The sequence below is a fragment of the Cynocephalus volans genome, chromosome 3 (assembly GCF_027409185.1).
Source record: "Cynocephalus volans isolate mCynVol1 chromosome 3, mCynVol1.pri, whole genome shotgun sequence".
Lineage (NCBI taxonomy): Eukaryota > Metazoa > Chordata > Mammalia > Dermoptera > Cynocephalidae > Cynocephalus > Cynocephalus volans.
Genome location: NC_084462.1, coordinates 36,352,166 through 36,373,298, shown reverse-complemented (window position 1 = coordinate 36,373,298; position 21,133 = coordinate 36,352,166). Strand labels below are relative to the sequence as shown.

Sequence of the window (21,133 nt, the reverse complement as noted above, 5' to 3'; positions counted from 1 at the left end):
AGGTTACATATTTAATTTTTCACTGTGGCCATCGTCACAGTATTTACTTTCAGTTTGTGGAAGCTGATGAAGAATAAACTCTCAATGGATTGTGCTTGAGGGCACAGCTAGCAACCACTTTGTTCTGAAAACTGTGTGCAGTTTCCAGGCATGTGCAGTGCCTCTAACCATTCTAGACGTGGTGCATTTGAACTGGCTCCCTTAGGTGAGGTAGAGACCCTCCAGCAAACACATTCTTGGAGGAAACATTTAGTTCTTCTCGAGTATTTCCATTTTTAACAGGGAGATTCACTTAAAGCATGAGTTGCCATTCTCTTTTTGGCAAGAGAAATCTACATAAGCTCCTTGACAGCACCTTACTCTGCACCCTCTGAGGTATGTCCCCAGGCCTCTGTCCAGTCCCGCAGCCAGGTCCCTTTGAACACACCAAGAAGGGTCAATGCCCCTAGAAGTTACTGAACTACTGCCAATGTGTGCAGTCTTCTCTCGTTCTCGTAGCCTGTGCTGCAGTCCTGTAGCAGTCTCTGAGGAGCCAACAGAGAGCCTGCTCTCAGAGGGGAGCCAGGCACACAGATCACACGGCTCATGCAGACACATGCACACATGCACATGCATCCAGACAGAAGCCCATGCACAGTGAGAGGCTGGAGCAGAGCCCATGATTGGTGTCTTGGGGTTATTTCACCTGGGCTATGGTGCACTCTGAACGTGGTCCCTACTCATGACCACCGAGTCCCCCGTGGTGCCGAGGGAACACACAAATTTCCCAGTGGTACTAGCTACTTTTATCACTTTATATATTTCCAATAATTTTAATTGAAATAGTAGTCTCCCATGATAGGAATTTCTAAGAATTCCAAACGCCATATGAAGAGCAGCAGGTCTTCCTTCTCAAGCTGTCCCTGTCTCACAGCATCCTATGGGCACTTCCTCATCCTTTCCTCAGAGACCACCCAGTGCCCCAGCTTTGACTGGAAAATTCTGAGTCAGCTCCCCTCATCCTGAATTGTCCAGTCCTTTTTAAAGCCACTATTTGTGGGAAGGCCAGGGCTATGCATCATGAGGCTGGTGTTATTGCTGCAGGTTTGCAGAAGAGGAAATGGAAGCTCCGGCCTTTGGGAAACCACCCAAGGTCCCCCAGCCAGGACTCAGCCCACTCTGTTCAGGATTACTCCCCAGGGGCAGAAGTAGGACAGCCAAGCTGCTTTCTTTATATAATGCGTGTTTTATCTCGTTATCTTTTGAGGCAGCTTGGTTTCATTTGGTGTTTGTCAAGTTCTCCAAATTTATCAAACACATCAATAAGAGCCCCCTAGTTGCCAAGAGTGAAATTGGTTAATAGACTAAGAACATCAGTATGGTTGATGGACTGCACAGGTGAGTCGGGGCGAGCAGAGGAACCTCTGTCTGTGTTTCAGAGCGAATCACTCAGGTGAGGACGGACATCTATGTCACCAGCTTCGGCCCGGTGTCCGACACAGAAATGGTAGGTCCCAGGGCACGCCCCCACTCAGATAATTCTAACTAAACACTGAGAGAACTCTGCTAAGGACCTCTTCCCCTCAAACGTGCCCTGGTTGCCCTCCTTTGCATTAGGAATATACCATAGATGTGTTTTTCCGACAAAGCTGGAAAGACGAAAGGCTTCGGTTCAAGGGGCCGATGCAGCGCCTCCCTCTCAACAACCTTCTCGCCAGCAAAATCTGGACCCCAGACACGTTCTTTCACAACGGGAAAAAGTCCATCGCGCACAACATGACTACGCCCAACAAGCTGCTGCGGCTGGAGGACGACGGCACGCTGCTCTACACCATGCGGTGAGCGCGCGCGCGGCCCGGGACTGGGGTGCGGGGAGGCAAGGCGGGGCGGGGGATAGCGAGAGGGACGGGGGCGCAGGGGGGCGGGGCGGGAGTAGGGGGGAGGGGTGGGAGTAGCGCGCGCGGGGCGTGGGCGCAGGGGGGCGGGGAGGCAAGGTGGGGCGGGGGTTAGCGCGAGGGACGGGGGGGGGGCTCGGGGGGGCGGGGCGGGAGTAGGGGGGCGGGGCGAGAGTAGCGCGCGCGTGTGGGGCGTGGGCCCAGGGGGGCGGGGAGGCAAGGAGGGGCGGGGGGTTAGCACGAGGGACGGGGACGCAGGGGGCTGGGGCGGGAGTAGCACGCGCGGGGCAGGGGCACAGGGGGCGGGGCGGGGGGGTAGAGCGCCGGACGGACGGGGACGCAGGAGGTTGGCGGGGCAGTGTAGCAGCACAGACACCACCGCCTGTCTGGGTCCAAAGCTTTGGGAATCACGTCGCGTGTGCGCGCGTGTTGGGTATTTTTCACCTTGTGACCTGCCTATACTAATGCTCAAGTAAGTTCCTGTCCCGGGCTGCTGTAGGTACACGCCGTTCGTTATTTATAATTGTTTATTTGGTTCAAGCTCAAGAGCGCCTATGGAATAGTGTCCCAGATAATGGAAGATAGGGCAAATTTCTTTCACAAAGATTTTCTTGAAAAATCTGAGGAGAATCCCTTTTCGTTGCACTGTGCACCCTGTGAAGTTTGAGTTTAAGGCCCGTTTTTGATACGCTTTGTTAACATCCCGATGCTGAGGCTAAATTTTAGTATCTCTATAAATCAATAAATTGAGCAGTGAGAAAGACTGCTTATATCTTTTCTAAGTTTCCATGGTGAGTCTAACTAACCGTCAGAAAAAAAAATTTTTTTTTGAATTAACAAAAAGCACTACAGCCAAGTTTTTTTTAAAAAAGCACATGCGTTCCGTAGGCATTGTTGAAATTTTTCTATCTTGCGACAGCGTTTCACAACACACTTTATATTTAAAGGAAGTAGTCACAGTGAAAAACAATATGATACTGCCGTCTTTAGGGCTGCCTTTCCTCACGTGTTCTGAAGAAACCTTGACACCCAGTGTTCCAAACCTATTTGACAAGACTTGATTTTTCTTCTGACAACCCAGTAAGCAGCGCTGATGAGCGAGCCTGTAATGCACCTCCTGGCTTTCTGTTGCATTCCTCATGCTTTGCTTTTTTCTTGTGTTGGTCTTTAACTTGTTTTGCCCGTGGACGGAGACATGAGTTGTGGACGTCAATGTCGCTGGACAACGCCTTCTCCATGCAGAGAAGGATGTTGAAAAGTTGAGAAATATTTCAGGGGTTGAAAATAAGTCTTGGGTGTCATCCTGGGGAAAAGGTAGGGTGTGGACCAAAGTCCAGTGCAACTCCGCCCTGTGAGCAGAGCACAGGTGTGGACACAGAGTCTGGGCTCCCGGAGATGCTGAGGGGTCTACATGGGGTTAGGGTGAATGATTGGATGCGGTGATTGTGGGGGTGACTGTGTTCTGCTCATGGAATAAAAATTTCCCATCCCCTTCGGATTATTTTCCTTCATTTTCATCACTGAGAGACTGCAGTTAGGTCCTAATCCTAAAAGATGTATCAGGGAACATGCAGTTTTAACTCTAGAAGACAATGGGATATTCTCATCTAGTGCATTCTTGCCTGAATGGGGTGGAGAGTGGGCCTGTTGTTCAGCAGGGGAAGAGGCAGGAGAGAGAGTCTTACCGAGTACTGTAAACCATGCAACTCACAATCACAGAATCCTTCAGTCTCCAAGCAGCCCTGCCAGCCAGGTGACACTGTGATCATTGAGGCAGAGAGAGATGCAGTCTCAGAGGAGTTTGGTCATCACCTGAGGACCACACGGCTGGCGAGGGGTAACAGGAATTTGAGCTCGAGTCTCATCAATGTCCTTGTTTTGTCTACTGCATTTGAGGATTGGAGGGACATAGAATGGCCTCCTTACTTCCCTTGTCAGTGTGTCGTGCCCAGAAGGAAGCAGTGAGAAGTGAGACCCAGAGCAAGATGTCAGCAGGAATTAGAGGTGGCCTGTGCAGAGGAAGTCTGCTAATGAGTTGCAAAGCTGATAATGAGTTTACTTTTTCAGTCACAAACAACATTTGGAAATTGGGAATATTTCCACTTCAAAGTGTTATGAATTTTAATCTGATAGAGCTATAGTTATAAGGCAGTACCATTTTACCAATTGATTTAGCAGAGATGGTGAAATGGCAATACAGTTTACTGTGGAAATACTTGTCACTGTGAGGTCGTTCCAGCATGGCCTCCCGTCACGGAGAACTTCAGTGGCACAGTTGTTGTCTCAGCACTGGGCTATGCCTGTCGGGCCTTGTAAAGCCAATGGTATGCTTTGGTAATTCCACGGTAATTCTGTGTAGTCTCCTGTGAAAATAACTAGGAATATGAGCTAAAGTTCATGCACAAAATTGACTATCATGATATTACTTGTGATACCCAAAATAGGAAAAATATAAAATATCAGCAAATTTTTCAAATAAAATTGTATCTTTTTTCCTTCTTTAAAATTTATTTATTTATTATTGAAACAATTGATTATACATAATGGTGGGGTACAATGTTTAATATTAATACCTATATACAATATATGATGACCAAATCAGGATAATTAGTATTTTAATCATCAGAAAATGTAATCATTCTTGTGACCAATTTCTCACTAGCCCCTCCCACTTTCCCACCTCTGGTAATTTCAGTTCTGTTCTATTCTTTTGAAAGTTCAGTGAATTATTGTGATTGTTGTATCTTTCTTTTTATATTTATTTGTTTTTTAGTTCCCGCTTATGAGTGAGGACATATGGTATTTCTCCTTCTGTGTCTGGCTTATTTCACTTAACATAATTTTCTGAAAGTTTGTCCATGTTGCTGCAAATGGCAGAATTTCATTCTTCTATATGGCAGGGTAGTTTTCTATTGTGTGTGTGCGTGTGTGTGTGTGTACACACACACACGCACACACACACACCACATTTTCCTATCCAGTTGTCTGTCAATGGACATTTAGGTTGGTTCCAACTCTTGTCCATTGTAAATAGAGCTGTAATATACATGGGAGTGTAGGGATCCGTTCAGCATGATGATTTCCATGCCTTTGGGTATACATCCAGCAATTACAGGATCATAAGGCAGTTGTATCTGTGGTTGTTTGAAGAACCTCCATACTGTTTTCCATAATGGTTGTACTAATTTACAGTCCCACCAGCAGTGTAGGAGGGGTCCCCTTTCTCCTCATCCTCACCAGCATTTGTTGTTCTCTGTCTTTTTGATAATAGCCAGCCTAACTGGGGTTAGATAATATCTCAATGTGGTTTTGATTTGCATTTCCCTGATGCTTTGTAATGTTGAGTATTCGTTCCTGTGTCTGTTGGCCATTTGTATATCTTCCTTTGAGAAATGCCTATTCAGATGCTTTGCCCATTTTTAAATCAGGTTACTTGTTTATTTTATCTGTTAAATTGTTTGAGTTCTTTGTATATTCTGGATATTAATCCCTTGTTGGATTCATAGTTTGCAAATATTTTCTCCCATTCTGTAGGTTGTCTTTTTGCTCTGTTAATCATGTCTCTTTGTTTGTTTGTTTTTGTTTTGGGGTTTTTTTCTTTTTTGGCTGTGCAGAAACTTTTTAGTTTGATATAATCCCATTTTTTTCTCTTTTGTTTCCTGTGTATTGAGGGTCTTGTTCATAAAGTCTTTGCCTAATACTACTTCCTGAAGTGTGTCTCCTATGTTTTCTTTTAGGAGTTTTATAGTTTGGGGTATTATATTTAAGTCTTTAATCAATTTTGAGTTGATTTTGGTATATGGTGAAAGGTTTGGATCTAGTTTCATTCTTCTAGATATAGATGTCCAGTTTTCCCAGCACCATTTATTGAAGGGGCTGTTTTTTCCCCACTGTATGTTCTTGGTACCTTTGTTGAAGATCAGTTGGATATAAACATGTGGGTTGATTTCTGGGTCCTCTGTTCTGTTGCATTGGTCCAAGTGTTGATTTTATGCCAGCACCTTGCCATTTTGGTTACTGTAGCTTTGTAGTATAGTTTGAAGTCAGGTAGTGTTATGCCTCTGGCTTTTTTTTTTTTTAGTTCAGGATTGCTTTGACTATTTGGGGTCATTTTTTGTTACATATGAATGTTAGAATTGTTTTTCTTTTTCTGTGAAGAATGCCATTGGTATTTTGATGGGGATTTCATGGAATCTGTAGATTGCTTTAGGTAGTATGGACATTTTCACAATGTTAATTCTTCCAATCAAAGGGCATGGAATGTCTTTCCACCTTTTTGTATTCTCTTTAATTTCTTTCAGCAGTGATTTGTAGTTCTTGTTGTAGAGATCTTTCACATCCTTGGTTAAATTGATCCCTTGGTGTTTTTTTTTTTGTGGCTATTATAAATGAGCTTGCTTTCTTAATTTCTTTTCCTGCTAGTTCATTATTGGAGTATAAAAACACTACTGATTTTTGTGAGTTGATTTTGTATTCTGCAACTTTACTGAAATCATTTGTCAGCTCTATGAGTTTTTTTGTAGAGTCTTTAACTTTTTCTGTATACAGGATCATATCATCTGCAAACAGGGACAGTTTGACTTCATCTTTTCCAGTCTGGATGTCCTTCATTTATTTCTTTCTCTTGCCTGATTGCTCTGGCTAGTACTTCCAAAACTATGTTACATAGGGGTGGTGAAGTGGAAATCCTTGTCTTGTTCCTGTTCTTAAGGGAAAACCTTTCAGCTTTTTTCCATTCAGGATGATATTGGCAGTGGGTTTGTTGTATATGCCTTTTATTGAGTTGAGATACTTTCTTTCTACCTAATTTACCGAGAGTCTTTATCATGAAGGGATGTTAAATTTTGTCAAATGCTTTTTCTGCATCTATTGAGTTAATCATATGGTTTTTGTCCTTTATTTTGTCATTGTGGTGTATTACATTTATTAATTTGCATATGTTGAACCATCCTTGCATCATTGTGATGAATCCCAATTGATCATGGTATATAATTTTTTTTTTGACTGGTAAGGGGATTGCAACCCTTGGCACGGTGTTGTCTGTACCACACTTAGCCAGTGAGCGAGTCGGCCATCCCTATATAAGATCCGAACCTGCGGCCTCGGCGCTACCAGCGCTGCACTCTCTTGAGTGAGCAACGGGGCCAGCCTTATAATTTTTTTGATGTGTTATGGTTGCTAATTATTTTGTTGAGGATTTTTGCATCTATGTTCATCAGACATATTAGCCTGTAGTTTTCTTTTTTGTTGTTGTGTCTTTGTCTGATTTTGGTACCAAGATGATGCTGGCCTCATAGAATGAATTTGAGAGGATGGCATCCATTTCAAGTTTTTTGAATAGTTCGAAAAGAATTTGTTTCAATTCCTCTTTAAAGGTTGGTAGAATTCATCAGTAAAGCCATCCAGTCCTGGGCTTTTCATCACTAGAAGACTTCTGATTACTGCTTTAATCTCACTGCTTGTTATTGGTCTGTTCAGATATGTATTTCTTCTTGATTCAGTCTTGGTAGTTGTATTTGTCCAGAGATTTGTCCATTTCCTCCAGGTTTTGGAATTTGTTGGCATATAGTTGTTCATAATAGTCTCTGATGATTCTTTATATTTCTGTGGTATCAGTTGTGATGTCTCCTTTTTCATTTCTGATTTTTGTTATTTGGGTCTTCTCTCTTTTTAGTCATTCTGGCTAATGGTTTGTCTATTTTGTTTATCTTCTCAAAAAACCAACTTTTTGTTTCATTGATCTTTTGTATCATATTATTGGTCTTGATTTCATTAGTTCTGCTCTGGTCTTAGTTATTTCTTTCCATCTACTAACTTTAGGGTCAGATTGTCCTTCTTTTTCTAGTCATTTGAGGTATAATTTTATTTATTTGAAGTCTTTCCATTCTTTTGTTTATTAGAAGTCTTTCCATTCTTTTGATGTAAGCATTTATTGCAATAATGTTTTGTCTTAGTTTGCTTTTACAGTATCTCATAGATTTTGGTATGTTGTGTCTTTATTGCCATTAGTTTCAATAAATTTTTTGATTTCCTGTTTAATTTCTTCTTTGACCATAGGTCATTCAGGAACATATTGTTTAGTTTCCATGTATTAGTATAATTTCCAGAGTTTCACTTGTTACTGATTTCTGGTTTAATCCGTTGTGATCTGAAAACAGTTGAAATGATATCAGTTTGTTTAAATTTGCTGAGACTTGATTTGTGACTCAACATGTGGTCTATCCTGGAGAATATTCCAAGTGCTGATGAGAAGAATCTATATTCTGGGGTTGTTGAATAAAATTTTCTGTAGATATCTGCCAGGTCCAATTGATCTAAAGTGTGGTTTAGATCTTGTGTTTCTGTATTGATTTGATGCCTACATGATCTGTCTAATGCTGAGAGTGTGGTGTTCAGGTCCCCAACTGTTATTGTACAGGGGTCTAGCTCTGTTTTCTGGTCTAATACTATTTGTTTTATATATCTGATGTTAGGTGCATATATATTTGTTATGTCTTCTTAGTGAATAGATCCCTTTTTCTTATGTAATGGTCTTCTTTAGCTCTGTTTATGGTTTTTCGTTTAAAGTCTATTGTTTCTGAAATAAAAATAGCTACTCCTGCTTGTGTTTCACTTCCATATGGTATATCTTTTTTCCACCCCTTCACTATTAGCCTCTGTGTGTCTTTACAGGTGAGGTGAATCTCTTGTAGACAGCATATAGTTGGGTCTATCTTTTTAATCCAATCAATCAGTCTGTGTTTCATGAGTGGGCAATTTAATCCATTTACATTTAGAGTTGTTATTGAAAAATATTGTCTTACTCCTGGCATTTTATCAGTTTTTGTTTGGGTGTGTTAAATATCTTTTGTTCCTTTCTTCTTTTATTGTTTGCTTTCAATGTTTGTTGTTATTGTAAGATGATAAGTTAGTTTCTTTCTCTTTCTCATTAGTGTTTTTGTTCTCCCAGTGGGTTTTGTTCTTTTTTGTGTATTCAAGGTTAGTGATTATTGTCTTTTGGATTCCAGGTGCAGGACTCATTTAAAGATTTCTTGTAGGGCTAGTCGTATAGAGGTGAACTCCTGCAGTTCTTGTTTCTTGGGGAAATACATTATTTCTCCCTCATTTCTGACGGATAGCTTTGCTGGGTGTCGTACTCTTGGCTGCATTTTTTTGCTTTTAGTATTTCTAGTACATCATCCCATTCTCTTCTGGCCTGTAGAGTTTTTTAAGAAGTCTGCTGTTAGTCTGATGGGGACTCCCTTATAAGTGACTTGATACTTTTCTCTTGCTGTTTTTGAAATTCTCTATCTTTGAGTTTTGCCAGTTTGGCTATAATGTGCATCAGAGAGGACATTTTGGAATTGAATCTGTTTGGGGACATTTGAGCCTTCTGGATCTGAAAGTCTGTGTCTCTCCCTATACCTGGGAAATTTTCCACTATTACTTCATTGAATTGGTTTTCATTGCCTTTTCCTTTCTCCTCCCCTTCCAAAACAACCATGATTTTGATGTTTGTGTGCTTAAGGTTGTCATCTAGCTCTCGTAGATTTTCTTCATTTTTTGAATCTTTTTTCTTTTTTTTTCTTGTCTTACCTCAGTTATTTTGAAAAGACTGTCCTCAAGCGCAGAAATTCTTTCTTCTGCTTACTGTAGCCTGCTACTCAAGCTCTGGATTGTGTTTTTTATTTCATTGAATAAATCCTTCAGTTCCTGAGTTCTGCTGTATTCTTTGGTAAATTATCTATCTCTTTGTAGATTTCCTCCTTCATATCATGGATAGTTTTACTCATTTTGTTGTGTCTCCCAAATCTTCTTTTATCTCATTAAGTTTCCTTAAGATTGTTGCTCAGAATTCCTTTTCAGTCATTTCAAGGTTTTCCTGCTATATAGGGTTTGGTACTTGAGAATTATTATATTCTTTTGGTGGTGTCATATTTTCTTGATTTTTTTTTTTCATATTTCTAGTATCCCTGTGTTGATGTTTGGTCATCTGGTGGAGCAGTTGCTTTTTCTATCACACTAGAGTGGGCTTTTGAGGAAAGAGACTCCCTAACACAGATGTATTTTATATTGACCATTAAATAGGGTGTTTTAGTATTGGTTCCAGGTAGATGCAGTAGTGTAGTCTCCATGTGGGTCCTTCAGCTATATGCAATATTGGAGATGCATGTGACTGCCTCTGTGGTCTAAGCTCTGGGGAACTTAGTGATTTCTTGCTGAAGTTAATGACACTGTGTTGGGTTGTTGAAGACCTAGGCAAGCTCTCAAGTTCTTGGAAAAAGTGTCTGGGTTCCCTGTAGCTCTTTGCATAGGGTGGGTGACCTTGGCTGGGCTTGCTGGCACCCTGGCTATCATCCCATGATGCTGATGGTTGCACTGTGATACACTGATGCTCCTCAGACTGAGTGGGTGACTCTGAGCAGGGTTTCTCTTTCCAGTGTCTCTATTCATGAGCCTCCTTGTGTCATTGCGGTCAAGTGGGCAGTAGTGAGGGGTCCTGTGTGTGGCCAGGTGCCTGGTGTGGTGGGTGGAGTACCTGGAGCAGTGGCTGTGTTGGGGGATCCACACATGGCTGGGGTGCCTGATGTGGCAGCTGCATAGGTGGGTGCCCTTGAGATGTGCTTGGCTACCAATAGCTTCAGCAGCGGTGGCAGCAGAGGCCACACTGCCAGTGGCAGTGGTGGAGAGCCAGATAAACCTCTCTGCAGGAGAGTAGGAGATGTTCCCAGTACCAGAGAATGGTGCTGGTGACTGCAGTGGCAGTAGCATTGGGCATGCTCTGGTCTTCCTCTGTGGGAGGAACGTGACCTGGGCACCTCTCCTCTGCCATCTTTCCACAATCAAATAAAATTGTATGTTAAAATTTTTTTCAGACTCTAGACCTAATTGAAAAGATGAAACATAAAGGTGTAGAACAAACTAGAGTTCACATGAGACCCTTTTAACTTAAGATGAACATCTAGAAATGTTTGAAAAAGTATAGTTACTGTCTTCTAAAAAGTTACTCCACAGAAGTTCTGCACTTGTTTGGAATTTTTTATGTAAAATTCTCTCTATGCTACACAATCCTTTAAATTATTAGTTAAAGATAAACACAGTTAAGCAAAATGGAATGTTTACATAGGTGATGCAGAAGAAGCTGAGGAACAGGAGGCCAGCAGTGCCACTCACTCCCAAAACGTCTGTCAAAGAGCCCTCGGCACTCACCTGGAGCTCATCTGTGATGTTGCTTCCGAAGAACTTTCTACCACCAGTGGGTCATCTGGTACAAGGTCTGAAGGCAAAATTTACCAGCTGTTCAGAATAAGCCCAAAGATAGTGACAAACATTTCCCATTGGACCCTCAAAAAGAGGATGCTTATAACGTGCTGAACAGTTTCTTTGAGGACAGTCTTTCAGCAAACAGAGCGATCCATTGACAGAACCATCCCCAGAGCTGTGCTTCACACATGAAGCCAGGTGGCCGTCCCACTTGTAAGGGATCTTCGATGGAGCAGTCTTCACGGCCAGGCCTGCCTTTGCTGGACTGAGAGGCAGAGGGTGCTGAACCCAGACGCTGGCTTTAGGGTCTAGCAGGATAACTGTCCTCCAGGCCAGCCTTGCTGCTCATTTTTTCTGGGAAAGCTTTTGGTTGTCTTGGCATAGCAGTGGGTTCTGATTCCCTCCAGACAAGCCTGCAGTGCAGGGTGGCCGCACCTCTCGTGGAAAATGCCAAATCGTATATTTTGCTTTATAAGTAAGAGTGTTGGGAGACAATGGATACCTTTCATCTGCCTATCTTCCACACCCTCTGAGCGTACAATCTCTTGTGAGAACACCCTGTGAGGGTCACCTTAGGGAATATTTCCCTGGTCTTTGGGCCCCTACGGGAGAGCAAGTCCCTGTTGGTCTCGTATGTAGGAAGTCACATCGGGCAGGGAAGGGCTTCCTAGATGACAGGCTCTGCTAGCACCACACAGTTCTGCCCGTTTCAGGAAACCCGAGATCACTTGCCTCTGCCTGTGTGGTAGAAGGATCTGGCAAACATTCTAGAATGCTGACAGCGTTACCATGGAAAATGGAGTGCTCGGCACTGAGTAGAATCACACCAGACGGAGGCATGCAGTGAAGGCCCCTTTACGGTGCCTCTTTATGCAATATGTTTTCTGTGCTTGTTTTATTTTGAGGAACGCATGTTTTTATGATGGTTTACATCACATTTAGAGTTTCATGATGAGTGGAAAACGCTGCTTTGAATTGAGGAAATGTGGTATAGTGAAAAGAGCATGGACTTTGGGGTTGGACTGACTTATATTCAAGTCCTATCATTTAGCAGTCATGAGTCCCTTTACTTTAATCTCTTAGAGTTTTTGTCTTCTTTTCTGTTTTTTCTTTTTTCCTGACTCAGTATAGCTGCAGGGCCTGAGACTGTTTTCTTATTTTGAAAACTGGTAGTAAGTGTGCATATTCCCTCAGATGGCCTCTGGGTGGCAGCATGGTCACGCTTTTGCTAAGTGAGTGGCTGGTCGCATCCTTGAGTTATAATAGTAACTAACTTGAAAGAAATTATGTATGTACATGCTTGATTTGTGGATAATATATTTGAAGGAAATATGCACATATACATAGAGGTTTTTAATTAGACACCGAGGTGGTATACATGTACAGACATTTTTATCTACACATATATACTCCAGTTTCTAGTTAAAAATTTATTTTATGACACCAACACATATATTGACTGAATCTTGCCATTTTTAAGGTATTTGTTTACTTATTTCATAATGACAAGAATCAAAATATGATTTAAGAATTTTTAACACATGGAAAATCACAAAGTATCGCTTATGGCTATGATAACATCAAGACTGAAGAGAATTAGTGTTAATGTTTCAGTGTGTATCACATGAATGTGTCTGTGTGTGCGCACACATGCATGCATATGTGCATATCTGAGCATATACAAACATAGTCTTCTGTCATTTTTGAGTGGTCTCATTCTCTGACATCTGTTTTGTAAGTAGCTTTATAATTTAATATCTATTGAAAACATTTTCTCATGTCATTAAATGTTGTTCTGAAACTTAGTGATACATCACATTCCATCATGTGGATATCCTGTCTTCCTACAGCCTCTGTCAGAAATTCGTTTTATTTCCATTTTTTCCCTCTGTGATCAACAGCATTGTGATGCAAGCACATAAATACAAGGGTACTTTGAAAGGTTGTGAAAAAATTGCATTAAAAGATAATACAAATCTTTCCGTAAACCTTTTGAAGGCCCCTAGTATAAATTGGATAAATTCCAGGAATTGGGCAAAAGATGTCTCTTGATACAAATTTTCAACTTGCTCTCTAGAAAAACAGCACCAGTTTCACTCTCCCCAGAAGTGGAGCAGAGGTGGTCTCTCGGCCTTCCTCGGAACACTTGGACATGAACATGGAAGTGAAGCCATCGGCAGTTTTGCTACATGAGATGCAGTTGGCAGCCCGTCTATAAAAAACCATGCATGAGTTACTCATCTTAGGGTTTCTAGTGACACTGCTCTGTTCTCTCTCTCTTTGGGAGATGTCTCACAGAACTCACTTGTTTCTGACGCCCTTCAGAATGAGCTTTGTTCCCAAGGTGAGGACACAGGGCCTGGTTTGCACATGCTGCTCTTCCCAAGGCTGCTGCGCCCAGCTTGTGGGCCTGCACACCCTCCCTCGTGCTGTGCCACTGAGGCCAGAACTTCCAGACATCTCCCTGAAGGCTCCTGCTGCCTGCCAGCTTGTGTCACTGGGCTCGACTCTCTGACCTGGAGTGCCAGACTTGATCCTGGTCAGAGCGTGTAGCATGCTGCACGTGATTTTCGCAGGTGAAGTCCCTTGCCCACACTCAATATCTTTAGAGAGGGACCATTTTTTGATCATGTGTGACACGTGCACGACCAAACATATCATGTGCAGTTGCATATCCTCCATGTAGTCCAGCACCCGGCAATCGGGTCACTGAATATGTGCTTGTGAAGGAATGGAGAGTGACGGGATGAGGAGACGCCTTCTCTTAAACAAGACCATCTCTCCATGCACACCTTAGTTTAGGCATGAGAAGGGAAACACAAGTTGTCTGCCACAGATATGCTCAGTGCTTGGGTTTCTGCCAATTTTATAACGATTCGTTATGTCTAGTGGAAAGTTTGTACTTGCAGGATACAAATAAGGACATTTTAAAACATATTTCTTTCATATTTGGTTTGGAAAAACGACTAGAAGTATTCTGGGTCTGGTGTGAAGGCTGTTATTTTAGCCACTGCCGTCTGCACAATCTGGTCAGTCAGACTTTGGGATTGTCAGGCTCCATCTGACAAAGGATGAGGTCATCCTTGGCAAAGGGACATCCCCAGCACATTTCTGCTTTCTCAGCTTCTGACCTCAGAAATTCTGTGAACTCCGTCAGTCCTCGTGAGAGAGAAACCAGGCTCCTGGGGTACTCTTGCCTGGCGGGAGCCCTGGACACTCTGCCCAAGCGGTGCTTCTTGGAAAGCACCACCTGCATGCTAACGGCCACATCTTCCACAAGTTTTCCAGGAATCTCTGGTGACCTCTCCTCAGAGGTGGGGGTGGAAAGTCCCAGGCAGCTGCTGGCTGGGGTCTTGGCTCCAGGCCCCCAGCCCCAGCCTCACAAGGGAAAGGTCCAGCTGCTCGGTTCCCTCTGAATGGAAAGAACTCCTTAAGCTGGGCTGCTAATTAATTTGTAAAAATATATGGGGCCTTTGTTACGTACCAGGTGCTTCAGAAATATAAATTCATTTAATCTACACAAACCTCCTAAGAATTTGGTGCCATCATTATCCCTGTTCATAGATGAGGCAAATGAAGCGGGTGAGGGTGAACACATAGGAGTTAATCCATTGACAAAAGCCCAAGTGCCCAAACCCACCTGCCTGTCTTTAACATCATATCAACAGGGCTGCACATTGATGCCCGCTAGGTGGCGCCATGCCCACTCACACTGGGGAAAGTAGTCCAGGGCTCAGGTGCACCGCGGAAGCCCTGGTTTCACTGAGACACTTTCGGGCAGTGTGCTGTATCTGGAGAGTGTTCCCGTGGAAGATTTGCAACCCGCTCGAGGTTGCTCAGAGCCAGGAAACCTGTCCTTAGCACCAAGCCCTCCCCAGCTACACCTACCACCACGGCACTGGACACCAGAGCCTGAGTCAGCCTCAGAAGGCTGCTGGAAAATCCTCCCCTCCCTTCACATGGAGAAAAGTGAATAACCAGCCCTCTTAATTTCAGCTAAGAATGAGGTTCTTTCTTTAACAGGCGGACAGTGATCATCCCATCTCGGGCTTACTCTCCATGCATGCTTTGAGCTTGAGATGAGCCGTCAGCCAAGTACATTGGGTTGGATAAAATTCAGAGGAGTCATTCCCATAATCATGTGGCTAATGCAGTATGCATTTCTGTATTTACCCTGAACTTAATGAGGCGTTTGCCTTATGCTTATGGAGATGGAAGACGTGGCAGAGTCTGCGCCTAAAATGTTTCCCAAGTGGCCTGGAGTCTTGAGATTTTTGTTTTGTCTTTTTTTCCTGTAGCCTGTGCTATCTGATGCAGTGGCCACTAGACATCTGTGGCACTTTAAAATGAAAGTTAATGAAAATTAATAATTCAGTTCCCCCGGGTCAGTAGCCAGATAGGAAGAGCGGCTTCATCTTGGACAGCAGAGGGATGGGCAGTGATGTCACCGCACAGAGCACCATTGGAAATCCAAGTGGAATCAAGAGGACAGGGGGGTGATGCTGTGTTGGGGCAGGAGGTGAAGGCCCTGCAGAAGGCAAACTGTGCAAATAGGAAGGAATGGACAGAGCCCATGACTCTTTGGAGGAGAACTGACAGGTCGTGTTGACAGATTTGAGAGGGGGTGATGGATGGGGGGTGTTGAAAATGGTTCCCAGGTCTGTCTTGCAAACATTGTGCTGTTCCCTGAGACAGTGACTTGCAGGAATGAATGAATCAATGAATGGAATGTTTGAAAGTCGCCAGAGCTTTCTTGAGTATTAGAGAAATGTTGAATTCCATGTTAAATAGGTTGCACTTGTGCAGTCTCTGAGACTGCTGAATGAAGATGTCTATAACACAGACAAGACACAGTCAAACTAGGCGTTTCATTCTTGACTCTCAGACAAAGGGCGCACTGCTAAACCCTTTCCCTGGTGCCACGCTTGGGGAGCTTGGGGATGGCCGAGGAGAGCTTTTCTTGGCAGGGCTTGGACAGCGTCCGCCCTCGTGAGCTCAGCTGCACGCAGTGTGCTCTGTCACCCCCGTGGCACACGGGTTAGGATCTGCCCCACTTGAGTAACCGAAAACTGCAAGTGCTTCTGGAGGACAGCCCTCTCCCACCTCCCTGCTGTTTCCTTGGTGCCGTGATTAAGCTTGTGAATGTATCGTTATTGAGGACATTGAGGACGTCACTGCTAGAGGAAGAGCTGTGTGTGGGTGTGTGTATGAGTGTGTGTGTGTGTGTGTGTGTGGTGTGTATGTGTGTTTGTGAGTGGGCATGTGTGAGTGTGGTGTGTATGTGTGTGCGTGGTGTGTGTGTGCAGTGTGTGTGTGTTGTGACTGTGGTGTGGGTGTGGTGTGTGTGTGTTTGTGGTGACTGGTGTGGGTGTGGTGTGTGTGCAGTGTGTGTGTTGTGTGTGTGGTGCGAGTGTGTGTTGTGTGGTGAGTGCAGTGCGTGTGGTGTGTGGTCAGTGTGTGTGGTGAGTGTGCCTTGTGTGCATTGTGTGTTGTGCGGTGTGTGGTGAGTATGCAGTGTGTGGTATAAGTGTGTGCAGTGAGTGGTGAGTGTGCGGTGCGTGAGTGTGAGTTGCGGGTCGAGGGCGGGCCTTGTTCTCCAGGCTGGAGCTCTGTGCACTGGAGAGGGAGGGAGGCGGCGGTGCGCTGGGCCAGGCTGCCGAGAGAGTCTCAGTCCCGCGGTGATTGCAGCGGCACCTGCTTCCCTCTGCACCACCTTCCCTGTGAGCTCCGCCCGCCCCATCAGCAGTTACACCGAGAAAGTGCGCCTGGAGTGCGCCACCGCCCACCGGTGCTCCAGCTCCATCGCAGGGTGGAGGTGGCACACTGGGGCATGTGACCAGGGCTGGGGCTGTCCACTGTGGGCCAGGGCGGGGTGCCCCCAGCAGGAGCCTCAGCCGAATCTGGCAGCTGGGGGATGGCGGAGCCACGGAGCTTTTCAGCTCGGGGCCCCGGGGGGCGTGGTGCACAGGCACGGGTGTGAGGCACACAACGCGCAGGCACGAGGGCTCGGGAAGCAAGACCCGGAAAGTGGGCCGGGCCAGTTCCGAGGCTCCGTGTTCAGGCTAACTGCTTTTGGTTTGGGCCTTCGGGGAGTTTTAGGGCAAGGACCAGAGCCGTTCCTGACCGCCCTCACGGGCTGGGCAATGCCGTCCCCTTTTCTCCTGCAAAGTCTGCGTTGTGGCTGCGACTGCTCGCGTTTGCGGGTGAGGACGTGGCGAGGTCGGGGCAGAGCAGAGCCGAGGAGAGCAGTGCTGCCGGCGCAGGTGTGTGCAGCACAGCGTCGGGGTCCTCCTGCCCAGCGGGGCTTGCCCTCAGGTCTCCCCCATCTGGGTCTCTTGCTTTTCTCGTTCGTGGTTGAAAAACCTGTTTTCCTGTATTCTCTGGTCACCAGGGCGTACCTTTCCCTCTCTCTAGGAGGGATGCTAAAGCCTGTCGCCGCAGCCACTGGAGGGGTGCCGTCTGCTCTCACGGGAGCTTGGCAGTATATTGTCGCCGTCCGTTGTACACGATTGAGCTGAGACCTGGGAGCTTCCCAGAGCCCCGTGGACCTGGCGGCATAGCCTGGCTGACAGAATATGTTTCTCCAATATTTTGCCTTCCAGTCTGTCTTGGGTCTCCTCTCTGACATTTGTTTGTTTCCATGCGCACGACTTCTATTTACTTACATGCTTTAAAACACTCTCAAGCCCTGATTGCCTGCTCTGTGGTCCGAGTTCCCGGTGGACCACGAGACACTTTCTCTGGTGCTTGAGGCCGAGGTCTGGAAACTCCGCCCATGGCTTTTAAGCAGTGGCTGCTGCCCAGTTCTTCGTTAGCCAGCTGGCTCCGTTTATTACTGGTTTCTTTTCATTCTTTCTTCCCCACAGGGTGCTGGCCTTTCCTTTCTCCTAACCAGCTCTCCCAAGGTCACCTGTCAGTCATGTCCCGCCCCGTTTAGGCTCCATACCTCAGCCCCAGAGGGCTGCCACCATTGCTTAGCTGATTTCTTGCTCTCAGTTTCTCCCTTTTGAGTACAAACACCAAGACAATTGTGAAAAACTACCTGCACTTAGCCATGTTAAGGATTAATAGCTCGTTAATAAACTTGCAAATTCTTGATTCTACTTTGACTTCTGTGCAGGCTCTGGAATTATTCTGCTTGGGTTGGGATCCTAGCTCTGTTCCTAATAGTGTGCCTTGGGAGAACTTACCTAACTTCTCCATGCTTTATGGGAGTAAAAATTGTACTGGTCTTCCAGGATTGTCACAAATACCAGGAGTCTTCAGAAAGTTCATGGAAAGATGTGTATTATCTTTTAATTCCATTTCCATGAACTTTAGAAGCACCCTCAAAAAGTGAAAAGAGCATTTTCATAGTGCCTGGCCCAGCAGAGATGTCCACTTAGGTCTTGTTAGCCACAGTATCTGTACGGGGTCTCCATGAGAGCCGTGGACCTCCCTCTAGCTCCATGCAGAAAGACGAAGGCCCCCTTCCTACCTGCTGTCCCTGCAGTCTGCTTCCTCTGTTATCATGAGCACCATTCCAGCCTCCAGTATCTCCCCAACCTCAGTTTGTCCTGGAACCCGGTACCCTCTGACCACTCCTTGCCCTACATCATAGAGGCTTAAAGATGGTTGGGAATATATTTCTTTCTAAAGGCTCTGAGTGTCTTCGTGAGTGTGGGTGTTAATGTTGCATCCAAAGAACCAAAAACTTATTGGTGTCTCTGCAAAGTAGCCAAAAATAACTTTGCCAAAGATCTCATAGAGGCATATGAAATAGGACATAATTTCTCTCGTGAATTCAAAGGTTTTTACCCCCTTTTTCACTGTCCAACAATCACTATTTAACTAGTTCAAGTAAACTTCTTCATTGTCTGCTTCAGGCTTTGTGCCATTTTTTGTCATGTGAGAGACACAGTGGAGCCACAAGTGAGATGAAAATGAATTGGATATGATAATGGGCGGGGTTCTGTTGTCCCCAAATTCTTATTTTGAAGTTCTAACCCTCCAGTATGTCAAAGTGTGACTGTGTTTGGAGTTACGGTCTTTAAAGAGGTAAATAAGTTAACATGAGGCTAATATGGTGGGCCCTAGTCCAATATGACTGGTGTCATTAGAGGAAGAGGAGATAAGGACTCAGACACACAGGAGGAAGATCATGTGAAGACACAGGAAGAAGACGCCACCTACAAGCCACGGAGAGGCCTCAGAAGAAACCAAGCCTGCCATATTTTGATTTAACACTTGCAGCCTCCAGAGATGTAAGAAAACAAATTTGTGTTGTGTAAGCTGCCCAGCCACTGGTGCTTTTGTTATGGCAGCCTGGAGACTCATACATAGACCAGTGGAAAACTACAGCAATGGATGAGAAAGAGCCCTGGCCCACTGCACATGAACTGCAACTGCTTCACATTCAAGGTGTCTGTCCATTTCTTTACACACTTGACAGAGGCACAAGTTACTCATTGATAAAGCTCAAAGTTTCAGAATTCATGTCTTTTAATGAGGACAGTGGAATCAAATGCCTCTGGCCACTGTCCCCATGCTGTGCTCAATTCCTCCAGTGCAAGCGACACTTTGCTGTACTAATGTGCATGGGGCCAGCCAGTCAGCACCACTTGTAGGGCATCTGCCATGTCCCATAGAGGGGCCTTTCACATAGTTTTATTACAGTTTGCTAAGAAATAATGTGTCTCTTCTGAGATGATGACACTATGGCACTAGTACCCTGAGCTCAGTCATTTAAATGATAGGAAGAAAAACTTGAAACTTTTCCTCATTCACAGAAACTCCAGATAGTTCCAGAATATTTGCCTGGCTACTCAGTGGTAATGATAGACTCACAAAATAAGTTGCCATAGTAGAAACAGAGCATTTTGAAATGTGCAGTGCAAAGATGTGTAAGGGTCAGACCACAATCAGGGAAATTGAGAGGAATAGTACTGACTGGCAGATAGGTAGAAAATCGCTGTCAAGTCTCCGAGTATATGGAAAGACAAACCTTCTCTGCCCAGTAAGTAAAGGGCAGCAGAAAATGTACCCCCAAGTCCTTGCATTGGGTAGGACGTTGCACACCACTCTCTGGTGAGGCTGCCCTCAACTGTCTTCTGAGCATCACTTAGGACATCGAGTTTTTATCTCCACCCACATGCTTCAGCAGCACCCTTTCTATCAGCTGCTCTTCAAAGGAAGGATGTGGTATGATCATGTGAAAGATGCTGGGTTGTTAAAGCAAAATATATTAAATGGCATTATAAATACCAAGTCAAAGTGTTCATTTATTACCCAAGGCATTCAGAATTCTGGAAGAAGGGATTTAGAGATTAAAAGTAGCAGTGCCTTTAGTATGGAAACTGGCCCCTGGGGCCAGGGACCCTGCCAGCTTTCACATCACTAGTCAATGTCCCCTCTGAGCACCCTGTAGCTCAGCAAGCTATTGCCTTTCTGTCTCTATTTCATTTATCCAGTCTTGTTTCCTTACTTAAGTTAGCTTTACATTTAGTTTGCTCTTTTTTTCCTAGTTCCTTAATGTGTAAAATTAGGTTATTGATTTGATATCTTTCTTCTTGTTTAATGTAAGCACTTACAGCTGTAAATTTTACTCTGAGCACTGCTTTTCTGCATCCCATAAGTTTTGATAGGTTGTGTTTTTGTTTTCATTCATCTCAAAATTTTTTCTAATATCTCATTTGATGTATTCTTTAGCTCATTTGTTATTTAGGAGTGTGTGGTTTAATTTCCACATATTTGTACATTATTCAATTTTCCTTCTATTATTGATTTCTAGTTCATTCTATTGTGGTGAAAGGAGATATTTTGTAGAACTTTAATATTTTTAAATTTTAGACTTGTTTTGTGGCCAGAGATAATTTATTCTGGGCATGGCACCATGTGCACTTGAGATCAATGTACTGTATTTTGCTTTTGTTGGTTGGAGTGCTCTAAAAATGTGTGTTGGATCTAGTTGGTTTATAGTGTAGTTGAAGTCTCTATTTTCTTACCGATATTCTGTCTTGATGTTCTGCCATTATTGA

The 21,133-nt window shown here is 44.4% G+C and overlaps 1 protein-coding gene across 1 annotated transcript in view; it reads left to right on the top strand.

Moving 5' to 3' along the window:
- Positions 1-21,133, top strand: part of GABRA5 (gamma-aminobutyric acid type A receptor subunit alpha5) — a 99,456-nt gene that overhangs the window by 12,217 nt on the left and 66,106 nt on the right. The window contains exons 3-4 of the mRNA XM_063089994.1: positions 1,419-1,486; positions 1,597-1,817. Of these exons, the coding sequence (XP_062946064.1) occupies positions 1,419-1,486; positions 1,597-1,817 (289 nt within the window). The remainder of the gene's footprint in view (positions 1-1,418; positions 1,487-1,596; positions 1,818-21,133) is intronic.